The 13,596-nt window shown below is 36.7% G+C and overlaps 1 protein-coding gene across 8 annotated transcripts in view; it reads left to right on the forward strand.

Annotated features, from left to right (window-relative positions):
* Positions 1 to 13,596, forward strand: part of DGKH (diacylglycerol kinase eta) — a 216,703-nt gene that overhangs the window by 140,841 nt on the left and 62,266 nt on the right. For all 8 annotated transcript variants that reach the window (XM_043478236.1, XM_043478239.1, XM_043478232.1 and 5 more), the window contains 5 exons: positions 1,944 to 2,028; positions 3,979 to 4,064; positions 9,782 to 9,881; positions 12,179 to 12,452; positions 13,367 to 13,489. In XM_043478236.1, the coding sequence (XP_043334171.1) occupies positions 1,944 to 2,028; positions 3,979 to 4,064; positions 9,782 to 9,881; positions 12,179 to 12,452; positions 13,367 to 13,489 (668 nt within the window). The remainder of the gene's footprint in view (positions 1 to 1,943; positions 2,029 to 3,978; positions 4,065 to 9,781; positions 9,882 to 12,178; positions 12,453 to 13,366; positions 13,490 to 13,596) is intronic.

The raw sequence follows: 13,596 nt of genomic DNA on the forward strand, positions 1-13,596 counted from the left end.
TTAATGCACACAATCACCACCAAATTGGTTCTTACTTTCTGCCTCCAGCTCTGCCTAGTAGGTACCAGTAAGCATCCCTTCCTGGCTCGTGCTGAGACTTTCTCCTGTTTCTTCAACTCCAGTCATTTGCCAATAAAGGGAAGAGGTATAGGTGGAAGGTGCAAGGACACCTGGGTGGATTTCTTTCCCAATTCTTTAACCACCCTTTGACCAGAGAAGTATTTCTAGGTATACGGAACTTGCCTTCCTTGTTTTCAGTTGTGATTTTCCCTTCTTGATGTTTTACAAAGTTTTATTATTTTATTCATTGCTTTTATTACATCTGTTTTCTGCACCAGAATATACGCTTTATTGGAGAAGTTATATTCACTTTTGTATTACCAGACCCTTGAATACTGTCAGTGTGAGATGTTCAGTACATACCTGTTGCATGGATGAATGAAGGAAAGAAAGACTTTTTATGCTCAAATATGTATATTTGTAATGAGGGCTTCCATGCTGACTCAGCAGTAAAGAATCTGCCTGCAATACAGGAGATGGCGGTTTGATTTCTGGGTCAAGAAGGAAACGGCAGCCCACTCCAGTATTCTTTCTGGGAAAGTCCCATGGACAGAGGAGCCTGGCACACTGCCGTCCATGGGGTCTCGAAGAGTCAGACACAACTTAGTGACTAAACCAGCAACAGGCATATATTTATAATATATTCATATCAAGAGTTCAGTAGTAGTTATACACATCTATTTAGTTTACACACCCTAACAGATAACCTATGTCTTTCAGGGAATTCTCTCAGAATTTGAATTTTGATGCAAACTTATTAGTCTGATTGATACACTAGGTTCTGTTTACATACTTATGCTAATCTTGGGATTTTCCTCTAGGTTCTGTCACTGTGATTTGCTTTTCTTAAAATTTCATAATTTGCAGTACTGCTCTTACTACGCTTTGTGTCTTTGAAAAATCTTTATTTCACATCTTGTTACTGACAATAATAATATCTATACCCAATTGTTCTTCTCAAGTGTTGAAATTATTTTAGATAGATGACTGGATTTATCTGGAGTTGATTGCTTATGTCTAACAGCAAATGATTCAGTGTTTGGTTTGAAATTAATATTTATAGCTAATTGAAATGAATTTGCTTCAGTTAAGCATTATTTCTATTAATATTTTCCTCTCCATTCTGCACTTACTTTCTTAATGTAAGGACTATTTAGTTAATTTCCATTTCATGTCTGTATAAGCTGACTTGGTAAGACTGTTACTTGCAGAATGATTTATTTTTCATAGGTACTGTGCATTTATTTAATCTTGGACATTATTTTAGAATTTGGGGTTGTGACCCATTAGTAACTTTTATAATCTAATTCGAAATTGCAGTGAGATTATTTAAAAGGTAAAACAGAAAAGAACAGAAAAATCATAATGCTTTGCACTTAGTGAAGAGGGGCGGTCTTGTTACATATGTACATTTCTTACTGTGGGCCTTGGCCTTCAAATGTTTGAGAGTCTCCGATCCGAGATTTGATAAGATAGGGAAATCATGAATTATGAACCAGAGTTTTATGAGATTACAAGAAGTCCATCTCTTCCCATGTTTGGTTATTTCAGACATGGTAAACATGTTCATGAATGTGTGTGCACGTGTTTGTGAGGGGCTTCCCTGGTGGCTCGGACGGTTAAGAATCTACCTGCAATGCAGGAGACCTGGGTTCGATCCCTGGGTCAGGAAGATCCCCTGAAGGAGGAAATGGCAACCCACTCTAGTACTCTTGCCTGGAGAATCCCATGGACAGAGGAGCCTGTTTGGCTACAGTCCATGGGGTCGCAAAAGAGTCAGACAAGACTGAAGCGACTTAGCACGAGCATGTGTGGATGTGAGGTGAGACCAAAATCTATTAAATTTTAAAGGAATTTTAGACCAGATATTCTTCTCCCTTCAGGTGGAGTATTATGACCTATGAACTCAAATTGCCGCCAAAAGCTTCTCTACTTCCCGAACCTCCAGAGGCGTCTGAAGAATTTTATGTAAGACTTTAACTCTTTACCTGTTTATCATTTGAAAACAGAGTTGAGTATCTTGAACGATAAAAAAAACATGTATAAGATATGGTAGCATGTTCACTTAATTGTAATTGTTCTTATTTGGGGTTTGGTCTCACTGACTGCCTCTACTCCTCCCCTCTAGAGGAAAGAATCCTTCCCGTCTCAGTTAGGGCCCTTCTCCGACACCCTCCTTGGCTGTGTGAATTCAGCCACATCACTCACCTTCGTGGGTCTCATCTTCATGGACCTCATCTGTTGGGGAGGTGCCATGTTGGGAGGATTGAAGGAGGTGATGAGGTGTGGAAAGCTTTGCACATGCAGATTCCCTTGCTCACACCCCAAGAGAATTCTCCCTGACTATTCTTCCTGCCTGCTGGTTTACTCTTTGCAGCAGGGCTCTTGGGAAGCCAGCTGATGCCTGGCTCCTGTCAGCTTTCACTCATCTCCTGCTTCAGCCATGAGCACCTGTTTGATTATTAGGTGCTCACCCAGCTCCCTTAAATAACCTCCAAGCACACCAATACTTGTTGCCAGAATATTGTAGACTTTCTCTCTTGCTGCTTTGCCCTCTGTGTTGAGGGCGTATCAGAATAACCTCCCTAGGTTACGCTTCTCTAGGTTAAGCCTGTTGATCAAGATAAAACAAAGGAAGACAGTGCCCTTCATTCCATCCCTGCTCCACACCGTTAATAACTAGTTTTTAGACGTTCTTAAAGACTCTACATTCTGATTAAACCTCAAAGCACTGGAGATTTTAAAAATAACGTAATTTTCAAAGGATTATTCTCTGACTTACTAAGACCATTTGATCTATGATAGCTTATTTTTTCCCTCTAGGAAAATTCATCTGTTTATTTTACAGTTGAAATCTTTGTTTTGCATTAAGAAAATTATGATCTTGTCAAAACTAAGGAAGGGAATAATATCTAGAAACATGGGCTTTATTCCTTAAAGAAACTAATTGTATTTAAATTTTTTCCCTGATATAGAAATAGCAAAAACTGCTTCTAAAAAATTACGAAAATACAAAAACACCTAACAAAGAAAAGAAAAATTTTATTTATAGTCCTGCCACCCAGAGGTACATGTGTGCTAAATCACTTCAGTCACATCCGGCTCCTTGTGACTCCATGGACTGTGGCCCTCCAGGCTCCTCAGTCCATGGGATTCTCCAGGCAAGAACACTGGAGTGGGTTGCCATGCCCTCCTCCAGGGGATCATCCCGACCCAGGGACTGAATCTGTGTCTCTTCTGTCTCCTGCATTGGCGGGCAGGTTCTTTATCACTAGTGCCACCTGAGAAGCCCTAATTACTAATATTTAATAATCACTGTTAAAGATGAATATATTTTCTACTTTATTTCCAGCAGCATTTCTGTTTGTGTTTATAAGAATATTTTATCCAATATAAACGTAAAGGTTTTATAGGAACCAATCTTTTTTCTTCATAGAATTTTTTAATGTTATAAATTTTCTCTCCAGAGGGACAAAAGGAGGAGATTATCTTGCTCTTCTTACTTCAGAGGTGTCTATCTCCTAGAATATAAAATAAAGCTGGACAATTTACTTTTATCACATGTGTAGTCACTGAGTATAGGGTACAGCTGTGACTACATAGAAGAAGGCTATTTTTAGTGTAAAAGATTTTGAATGAAACTTCCTACAAAACTTTAAATGGATTTTCTGAGTTTCTCTGAGAATATGAATTAAAGAATCCAGAAACTAAGAACCTTTCAGAGAAAGGAAATACTTATATATTTTGTATAATGTCTCTCATAGATGTATTATTTATTTCATTAAAGTCATTTATATTTCATTATAGCCATTGCCGTGTGTCACATGCGTCAAGATGATCCCATTTTTGAAGCACTAATAACAGAGTTGTATGAATACCAGCAACAGTAATACAGGGTAGGTTTTTTATTTTTTCCAGATGACAATTTATGAAGACTCAGTTGCAGCTCATCTTACAAAAATCCTCAATTCTGATGAACATGCAGTGGTCATATCTTCTACCAAGTGAGTTGTGGCGTTCAAGTCATGAAATAGTTATATGGCGAAAATGAGAGGAAAGCATTTTATCTTTCTTATTTAAACAAACATTTATGATCAATTATGATGTGGAAAACACATCTTACTATAATTCATTATTTCCATAAACACTACTATTTAGGGATCGTTTACATCAGAAAAAGGAAAATAGCAATGAGATTTTTCAAAATGACATTTCTCAGCTTGGTTAAATTTTGTAATTATATTTGAATTCAAAGTTATCAGATTTTAGTTGTTGATGCCATACGTGGACCCCCAAACTACTTGATTTTATTATGTTTTGTTAATTGTTGCCTGGGTAGAATTTAGGATTTTGGTGTGAAGCATCGTCTACTGCTGTCATAAGAAATGGAAAATCAGCTGGAGGACGGGGTGAAACCCACTCAAATTTTCAACCGATAAGTGAAAGTAAAAACATGCTTTAGGATTCTGGTTTAGCAAGGAAATATTACTGATACACAGAAAGAAGTGAGAAAGAGGAAGTAAAGAAAGGTGATGGGAAAGTGGTGGAGAAAAAAAGACATACAATTTAGTATGTTACATACTTAATTAGCCAATAAATCAAGGAAAGACAAGATAAATCATTACAAACAAATTTGCTTGTGACAAAAGTACGAATGTACTGACAGTCGCTTTTGATGCTGTAAGCCCCAGGAAGGGGAGATGTGACCGAGCAGTAGGAAGAGAGTTGAGCCGTGTAAGACAAGGGAACACACTGGTTGCCCAGATCGGTGGGCTCCAGAGCTCTTTGTTTGACAGACAGTGCTGCTACTGGGTTTTTGCGTTTGAGGCCTCGGTTGGGTGTTTTCTAATTAGCTGTATTGCTTTATGGTGAAATGTACAAATCTCAACTTTGTCCCAGGCCTTAACACTTCCTATGGCCTTTTTCATCTTGGGCCAAATCCATACACTAAAGTTATTTCCTTAGGTATTTCTTAAGTTACTTCTATAAGGAAGCTATTTGCATTTGCACTCTGGCCCTATGAGTCAAATGCTTCTTTACAGGACATTTTAAAGGATATTGTTAGAAAACATGAATGAAATGGGACCTTTTTAAAGGTATAAAAAGTTGCAGAGTTATTCTTTTATATAGTTAAGTAAATATTGTATTTGGCCACCTTTCTTAGTTTGGATGTTAGCAGAGCTTTAATATTGAACTTTGTGTATTTGATGTGTTTGGTTACTGCCTCCTTTACATTTTATATATTTTTTATTTTATTTCTTTATAATTGACATAACATTTTTTAAATAAAATTTTATGCAGAATCTCAATATTTAAAAACTAAAATTCTGTTTTGTTGACATTAATACACTGGATAGTATTAAGTTATTGGTTATTTATGAGAAAAAATAAGCAATAAGGTTACAGGTGACAGTTTTAGTTTATATTCAATGCAGTTTCCAGTTATCTGTATTTTATGTTGGTTATGTAATTGTAAGAATGCCATTTTTATTTATTAATTGAGGACAATTTCCTTACAACTATGTAAGGAAATTTATGTACAACATAAAATACAGAAATAGCTGGTAACTGCGTTGAATATAGCCTAAGACTTGCACAAAAAGTAGTGAATTCAAAATTAAAAGCTAACGTAGTATTGTTCTCTTACATGCTTAATGATTTGAGAACATTTTTAAAATTATGATCTATATTTCTGAATTAAATTTTAATCTAGCCTTGGTGGAATCCCTTGAAATATTTCTGAAAAACAGCTTGAAAACCACTGACGTAAGTCCCAGCGCTGTGCTGTCAGTCTGAGGTCCTAGATGAGATCCGGCCATTTGCTGGCTTTGTGACCCATGTCTATTTTATCAAGTGTAAGAATGGAAAGAATGCCTGTCCTTCCTCCCTCATGGAACTGTTAGGGGAATTAACTTGAGGAACGAAATAAATATAGAACTTATGAAGTACAGAGTGCTGTATTAAATTGTGGTGTCATCACCTCATGTTTTACCCAACTGCATTTCACATTTTTTCTTTGACCTTGACCTGGCTTCCTGTCTAGCCTCTACTGTTAGCTTAGCTTTGGATTCCTCCCTGACTGGCTCATTTGCCTTTAAGCAGACTCTGTTCCTGTCTTGGTCCCCTCTTGTCACTTGTCCGGGCTCCCAGACCTGCCCAGGTGCCTGACCTTTGCAATTGCAGATTAAAATTCAAGGGCATTTGCCATAATGAGGTTCAAGAGAGAAAAGATGGGACTATATGCAATAACTTTGCATCAGTAATATAGTAATAGTACCAGTATAGTATGTTTTTACTATGCCAGTAATACAGGACCAATATAGCATATTTTTATATCAGTATAGTATATTTTTGAGTGTGTTTTTTTTCTTTTGGCCTTACCAAGTGGCATGCAGAATCTTAGTTCCCCAACCAGGGATCAAACCTGCACCTGCTGCAATGGAAGTGCAGAGTCTTAGCTGCTGGACCGCCAGGGAAGGTCCCTACTTTGATTTTTTGTTACAGACTTTTACAGACATAGAAAAAAATTGAGACATTAGTATAATGATTTTCTACCATACCTATCACTCAGCTTCAATATTTTGTCAATGTTTTGTTTTCTACTCCCCACTTTCTCTTGCCGGTGTATCTAAGCAAATCCTGGAAATCATTTTATTCCAGTTTCAGTTTGTATATCCAATAATTTTTTAAAACTCTAATAAAATTAATAATAATTATTCAACTTATATTCCATTTCTTTAATTTTCTTGAAGTTCTTTTTTTTTGAACAGTTGATTCATTCAAATCAAAATCCTAACAAGGCACATATTGCCTTTAGGTTTTATGTCTCTAAAACATGGAAAATCTATAATATTTCTCCCTGCTTTTAAAAAATTGTGTTATTGAGGCATGACCCATACACAATGAAGTGCTCAAACCATAAAGGTACAACTGAGTGCTTAGAAAAAAACACAACACATTTCTTCTGACCACCACCCAGATAAAATAAAGAATTTCCTTCTCTTGTTAGTGCCATTTAATTATTGAATGATACAGTATTAAGGCAGAACATTTTTTAAATAAACCTCCTGTTTTTTATGGCTATATTTGTTTCATAAGATAGTAATTCTCAGTCACTTAAGCTATTTTAAACTATTTTTAAATGTTGAAAATGCTGATGAAAAAGCTGTATTTCATCAGCATAGCTAATAAGTAGGTTAACTAATGTAGTTCAACACAACATCAATATTTCTTTGACTTTGAAATTTTGTCAGTCCAGTAAGTCAACATGAGTTATCTTCTGAGATTCAGAAGCACTAATTAGTCATTATAGATGTCATTTATTAATAAAGATAAAAAGAAAGTTATTAAGTAAATGCAATTTTCTCTATAGACAAAACTTCTCAGAAAATGGGATCACTAGCAAGAAACAAAATAATAAAATTGGAATCATTGTCTTAGAACCATAAAATTTTAGATTTGGGGACTGTCTTAGAGATACCTTAGGCAACCCACCCTCACTGAACAGATGAGGTATGATATATAGTTGTTAGACTCTTTCCTCAGAGCATGTAGATAGCTAGGGATTTTAATATATTATGCATGGATACTTGTACATCACCTTTAATTTCTGATTGGAACATTAATATCAGATTAAAAATGAAATTTTCGGGTTCTGATAGTATGGTCCCTGCCTACCAATATGTGATCCTGTTTGGGCACCATTGCCATATTTTTCTTACTGTAGCGTTTGCATGCTTTATTGCCATTTATCTCTCATAAAAAATAAGTGAAAAACCGGTAAATGACAGTACTGCTACTGATAAGTATGGATCTCATAACTGAGATGATGGTGGGAACCATCAGACATGCTAACTGCGGACTTTTGTTAGGTTCAACTGAATATTCATTGCGCATGTTTGTTCAGCTTGAAGAGAGAGAGCAAAACTAAAGAAATACAGTGCTGGAAATGCTTCATTAAAATAATAGCTAACATTAATTAAGTATGTAATTAGGAATTTAAAATACATTTAGTTCTGTTTGAAGGTCCATGTGCCACTTTTATTCATTTGATTTTTGCACGTGTTTTCTGGACGTCTTTATGTATTAAGGGGTAATTGCATCAGTTGGAGAATGTGTTTTGTGTTACTATGGTAAGTACATCTTAAACCTGTTTTTCCCCAATTTTGCAAGTTCCTGGTTGGTGTGACTTTGAAATCATACTGCTTTTAAGTATATATTTTATTTCTATTTAAAAACTCTACCCATTTAGGTGTAACAAGAAGTGAATTCATTCCTCTGGGTTATAATAAATATCCTCTATCTTCTGGAATATGGAACTTAATGAACCATAAGATTCCTCCTGCTAAGTGGCCAGTGTTCTCCTAACACAGAATCCTAAAGTCCACAGAAGAAATTTCATAGTAGCCTGTCTTAATATTTCAAGAAATTCCAGAAAAGTATTATACATAAAACAAAGAAGACCGAACGACATGAAACACATGAATGAATCTCTAATAAACTAAAGTCTCTGTAGAAATTTGAGTTTAAAAGGGTGATCAAAAAGGTTGAAGGTTAGGAAGTATTACCTTTTGTCCAAGTGACATCTAGAAATTGTTGCCAAAAGACAAAACAAAAATTGTTTGGAGTAATTCGTTTATTTCTTAGATGATAAATGTGAAGGTTTGGAGTGTGTGTGTGTGTGTGTGTGTGTGTGTGTGTGTGTGTGTGTGTGTGTGTGTGTGTGTGTGTGTGCGTGCGTGCCCCCTATATCTATTGCATGGCTTGATTTTATAGTTATTTAAGTATCTGAAAACTTTATGTTGCTCACATACCAGAGAAAATTGTCAGTATAACAGAAAAAATAATTGTTGGAATCTTCTTTTTCTTAAAATTCCTCAACTTTTATCAATGTTAAAGAGAAATACTATTTTTTAGATAGTCTGATTTTGTTTTCAAAATCACTTTATAAGCTCTTGCTTCAGAAAGCTGGTCATACCATTCTGTTGGTTGTAGTTTTTAATCCAACACCAATTCTAGACTTTTGACAAATTTTATTTCAGATGATTTTTTTTCTTTTTAGTCTATTTCATTGCAAAGAAACCAAATGTAATTAAAAGAAACAAACAAATAAACCGTGTATTGCTGACACTAACAAGACCTAAATTCAATTAGTCTGCATGGTATTGCATTAGTTATCTTAAGGGAGGCGGGGAGATTGGATTTACAGAGAATATGTCAGCTCAAGTGGCAGGTTGGTTTCCAGCATAATGTACAACCTCTTTTCAGGAAAGATATACTTCCCAGATACACATATAATGAATATAAGAGCAACAGGGACATCATCAGTGACAAATTTTTTTGTTTGTTTGTTTAACACTGCAAATTCTAGTATAAGAATACGTAAGACGCAGAAGATAATGTCTTATTTTTTAAATACGATGCAAAACTACTCTTCTCAAGAATTTAAAGCTTTTAAATATTTGAGAAAGACTTGATACAACCTTAAAACGATTTATTTCAATTATGTAGAGCAAGGCTTATTCATATATCCCTTTATCACTTCGAATATCCTGAACTAATCTAGGGCCCACCACACAACAGATATAAGTTTGGGTTTATAAAGCAATGATCCTGATATTTTAACAGTTTACTCAATTGTGCTTATTTTTAAATATGTTTGTAAATCAAAGCAAAGCAGCTTTCTGGGTTTCCTGAATTGCACAATTTCTTTTGCTCAAAGGATACTTTGTGAGACTGTAAAGGACTTCGTTGCCAAAGTAGAGAAGGCACATGAAAAAACGCTGGAAAAAGCTGTTGCAGCCGATGCCGTGGCCAATAAAGTAAGCGGGACACGTTCAGGGCGGGAAGGTCTTTTACAATGTGAACATCAAACTGTGTTTTACAGCTGCATTGATTAAGTGGCTTTTCTGCCAAGGCATCTCAAGGCAAGAGAAAATTGCTTTTTTATCAGATATGAGGATTTCAAGCATATGCTATTTTTTTCCTTTTTTTTGGAGTATAATTGCTTTATAATGTTGTGTTAGTTTCTGCTTTACAATGAAGTGAATCAGTTAGAGGTTTTCAAATATCCCTCTTGGCCCTCCCTCCCATTGGTATGTACGAAATCTGAAGACCAACATTGCATTGCTGAAGACCAACACATTGCATTGCTGAAGACCAACAATCTGAATTTGATAACTCACCTCCTTTTCCCCACTGGTTGACATTTTGAAGGAGAAATGCACAGTAGTTGGGTCACATGGGGGAAATTGCTAGGCCGCTGGTGCTCCAGCGGGGAAAGGAATGGCTTTCCATTTCCAGGCAAACCTTGACCACCCAAGTTCCCTGCCGGATTCCCCAGATGTTATAGTCCTTGGCATCTTTCAGGTTTCTGTCTCTTGCTTTGCCTTTTTTCCCCTTTGTGAGCTGTCTTAGGCTAAAATAAGAACAGTTTACTGAACCCTGAAAGCCACTGTCTTTGCTTTTATTTGCTAACAACAGGGCATTCTTACAGACAGTTTGGCTCTCTGGGGCTTTGCAAAGGCATGATCTCCCCTAGCTGCGGATAGTGGTTGGATTGAGTGGAAGGGAAAAAAAATGGAAATAATACATGTGAAGTTTTCAGCCTCTTTCTCTTATTTTTCTACTCTGTGGAGAGCTTCAGAAAACAGAAACCTTGTGTCATCACGCGTTTTTCTCCTGACTATTTCCGCTGTGACTTTGTCTTGGCCTGTGATCAAAAAAGGCAGAGAGGACTGGAAATTTGTGTGGAGATAAAAGGTATATTAGGCAGCAGCATCAGTAGCTTTGGGCTTCCCAGGTGGAGCTAGTGATAAAGAACTTGCCAGTGCAGGAGACAGGAGATGTGGGTTCGGTCCCTGAGTTGGGAAGATCCCCTGGAGAAGGAAATGGCAACCCACTCCTGTTGTTCTTGCCTGGAGAATCCCATGGACAGAGGAGCCTGGCGGGCTGCAGTCTTAGGTTCTGACAGAGTCAGACACGACCGAAGCAACTAAGCAGCATGAGCCATACTTTCAGTCCCAAATGTTTCTTTACCCTTAGGAATTCAAGAAAAGCAGAAGGAAACAAGGGCCCAGCACTAGTATTTCTTTCTGCATTGTTATTTCTTATCCTGGGCACATCCCTTTTCTCTTTCTTTGAGCCAATAATCCCTTAAATACTCACACTCCTTTGCAAAACCAAAGCTTTGAAGGTGTGTTTACAAGACTCAGCCAGACTTGGCAATTTGTGATGCTCCAAACAGTGCCATAGGTTGATCACTTAAAAAATGTTTATGCAGTGTTTTGCGTGAATGAGTGTGCCAAGTCTCTTCATTCATGTCCAACTCTTTGCGACCCCATAGACTGTAGCCTGCCAGGCTCCTCTGTCCACGGGATTCTCCAGGGAAGAATACTGGAGTGGGTTCTATGCCCTCTTTGAGGGGATCTTCCCAACCCGGAGCTGAACCCATGTCCCTTATGTCTCCTGCATTGGCAAGCAGGTTTTTTTTAACCATTCACACCACCTGGGAAGTCCATGTTTTGTCTAATGTATAGCAAATTTTGTATAATGTATAAATTGTTTATGTAATGTGTCACTTTATCATGAAATTTTCTTTGTTTTCTTTTAAGGAAAAATACTTTAGGAGGATTGTAAAGATTTTTCACCCATGCAATAGAGTTTAAATAGTTCTGGAAGTATAAATCAGTAGATTTACAGAATAATTGTGCAGTTTTTAAAAAAATTTAAAGTTATTTAGTCCATAGTTATCTAAAGTATAATTTATAATATATAGCCAATTAATGATAATGGCTTCCCAGGTGGCTCAGTGATAAAGAATCCACCTACCAATGAAGGAGACTCTGGTTCAATCCCTGGATCAGGAAAATCCCCTGGAGAAGGAAATGACAACCCACTCCAGTACTCTTGCTTGGAAAATCCCATGGACAGAGGAGCCTGGTGGGCTACAGTCCCTGGGGTCACAAAGAGTCAAACACAACTTAGGGACTAAACAACAAAATTAATGATAAACATCAATGTAGGCATCTTTCCTCTAAAAAAATTGAAAACCGTTCAAATGAACTATCACTTTCCATCTCCACTAAATGAACATTCATCACTGTTTTTGTTTTCTTAGTGTTCCATCCTAAATGAGAAGCTTGAACAACTGCTCCAGGCTTTGCACACAGAGCCCCAGACAGGTCCAGTTCTCCCAGGCATCAGCCCTCTCATGGTAGAAGAAGATGCTGTGGAATCTTCCAGCGAAGAATCCTTGTGTGAGAGCAAGGAACATCTCTTGGATCACACTACAAAACCCTCTTCCCAGAAAGCTGCCAAACCAAGGGAGATAATGCTGCGGGCAAACAGTTTAAAGAAAGCAGTGAGGCAAGTCATTGAGGAGGCCGGAAAAGGTACACGTTAACAAAAGCAGCTTCTGAAGTTAGCAACATTTTTATTGCAAGCACAAGAGAATTTTCATATTGGTCAGACTGTGTGTGCTCGGTCGTGTCTGACTTTACAGCCCCATGGGCTATAGCCCACCAGGCTCCTCTGCTCATGGAATTTTCCAGGCAAGAATATTGGAGTGGGGTGCCATTTCCTACTCCACGGGATCTTGCCTCCCACCCCCCGCCAGGGATTGAACCCACAACTCTTGAGTCTCCTGCATTGGCAGGCGGATTTTTTACCACTAGCACCAACTGGGAAGCCCACTGGTCAGACTAGACACATGTTAAAAGGATTTCAGAGATAAAGTACATTGAAAATGTTAAAATAAAATTACAAATTACTTTGAAATCATATTTCTGAAATTAAATTTTTTAAACTGGAATCTGTTAAATTCTTGAAAGAAAATCAAGCCTATAAGCTACTTTGAAAATATTTTCTTAACATTTATCTCTTAAATGTTTATGTTGCTTTTTTAAGAGTTTTTTTAAAAGTTCCACGTGTTTAAGTTTTTCTGTATTCCTGTAATATAGGTACTTCTCTTAGAATTTGAGGTAGTTGACTAAAACTTAACTTTAAATAATATTCAGAAACCCTTTATGAATTGTAGTTAGACTTGTCTTTCATCCTCGAAGTTCTTAGATTAAATTTTTCTTTTCTGCTAAAAATATAGTTCTGAGGTTTTAAAATATTTCCTTTTATAGTCTCTAGTATTAATACTTAACAGACATCACATGACCCCAGAGTTCACTGCCAATCAGTGCTTATTTGTGAATGGGAAATTTCTTTGAGTTTATATTTCAATTTTCCAAGCATATGTTAATATTTATAGATCTTAATTTTGCTCATTCAAACATATTTCTCTTCTTGTTACTTAAAGTGATGGATGACCAGCCAGTTCGTTCCTCTGAACTAGTTAATCAGTCGTTCGATTATGATAGCACAGAAACAGATGATTCCAAAGATGAATTAAAAGAAGATGATGCGAAAGAGTCATTAACTGGTAAGAAAACTGTGATAAGATTATTTTGGGATTAGATAAAATGTAACTCTGCTTTCTGTTTTTGAACAGCTTATTAGTATGAAATAAACTATTTGCATTTTTATTTT

This window comes from Cervus canadensis, chromosome 9, assembly GCF_019320065.1.
Source record: "Cervus canadensis isolate Bull #8, Minnesota chromosome 9, ASM1932006v1, whole genome shotgun sequence".
NCBI classification, from domain to species: Eukaryota; Metazoa; Chordata; class Mammalia; order Artiodactyla; family Cervidae; genus Cervus; species Cervus canadensis.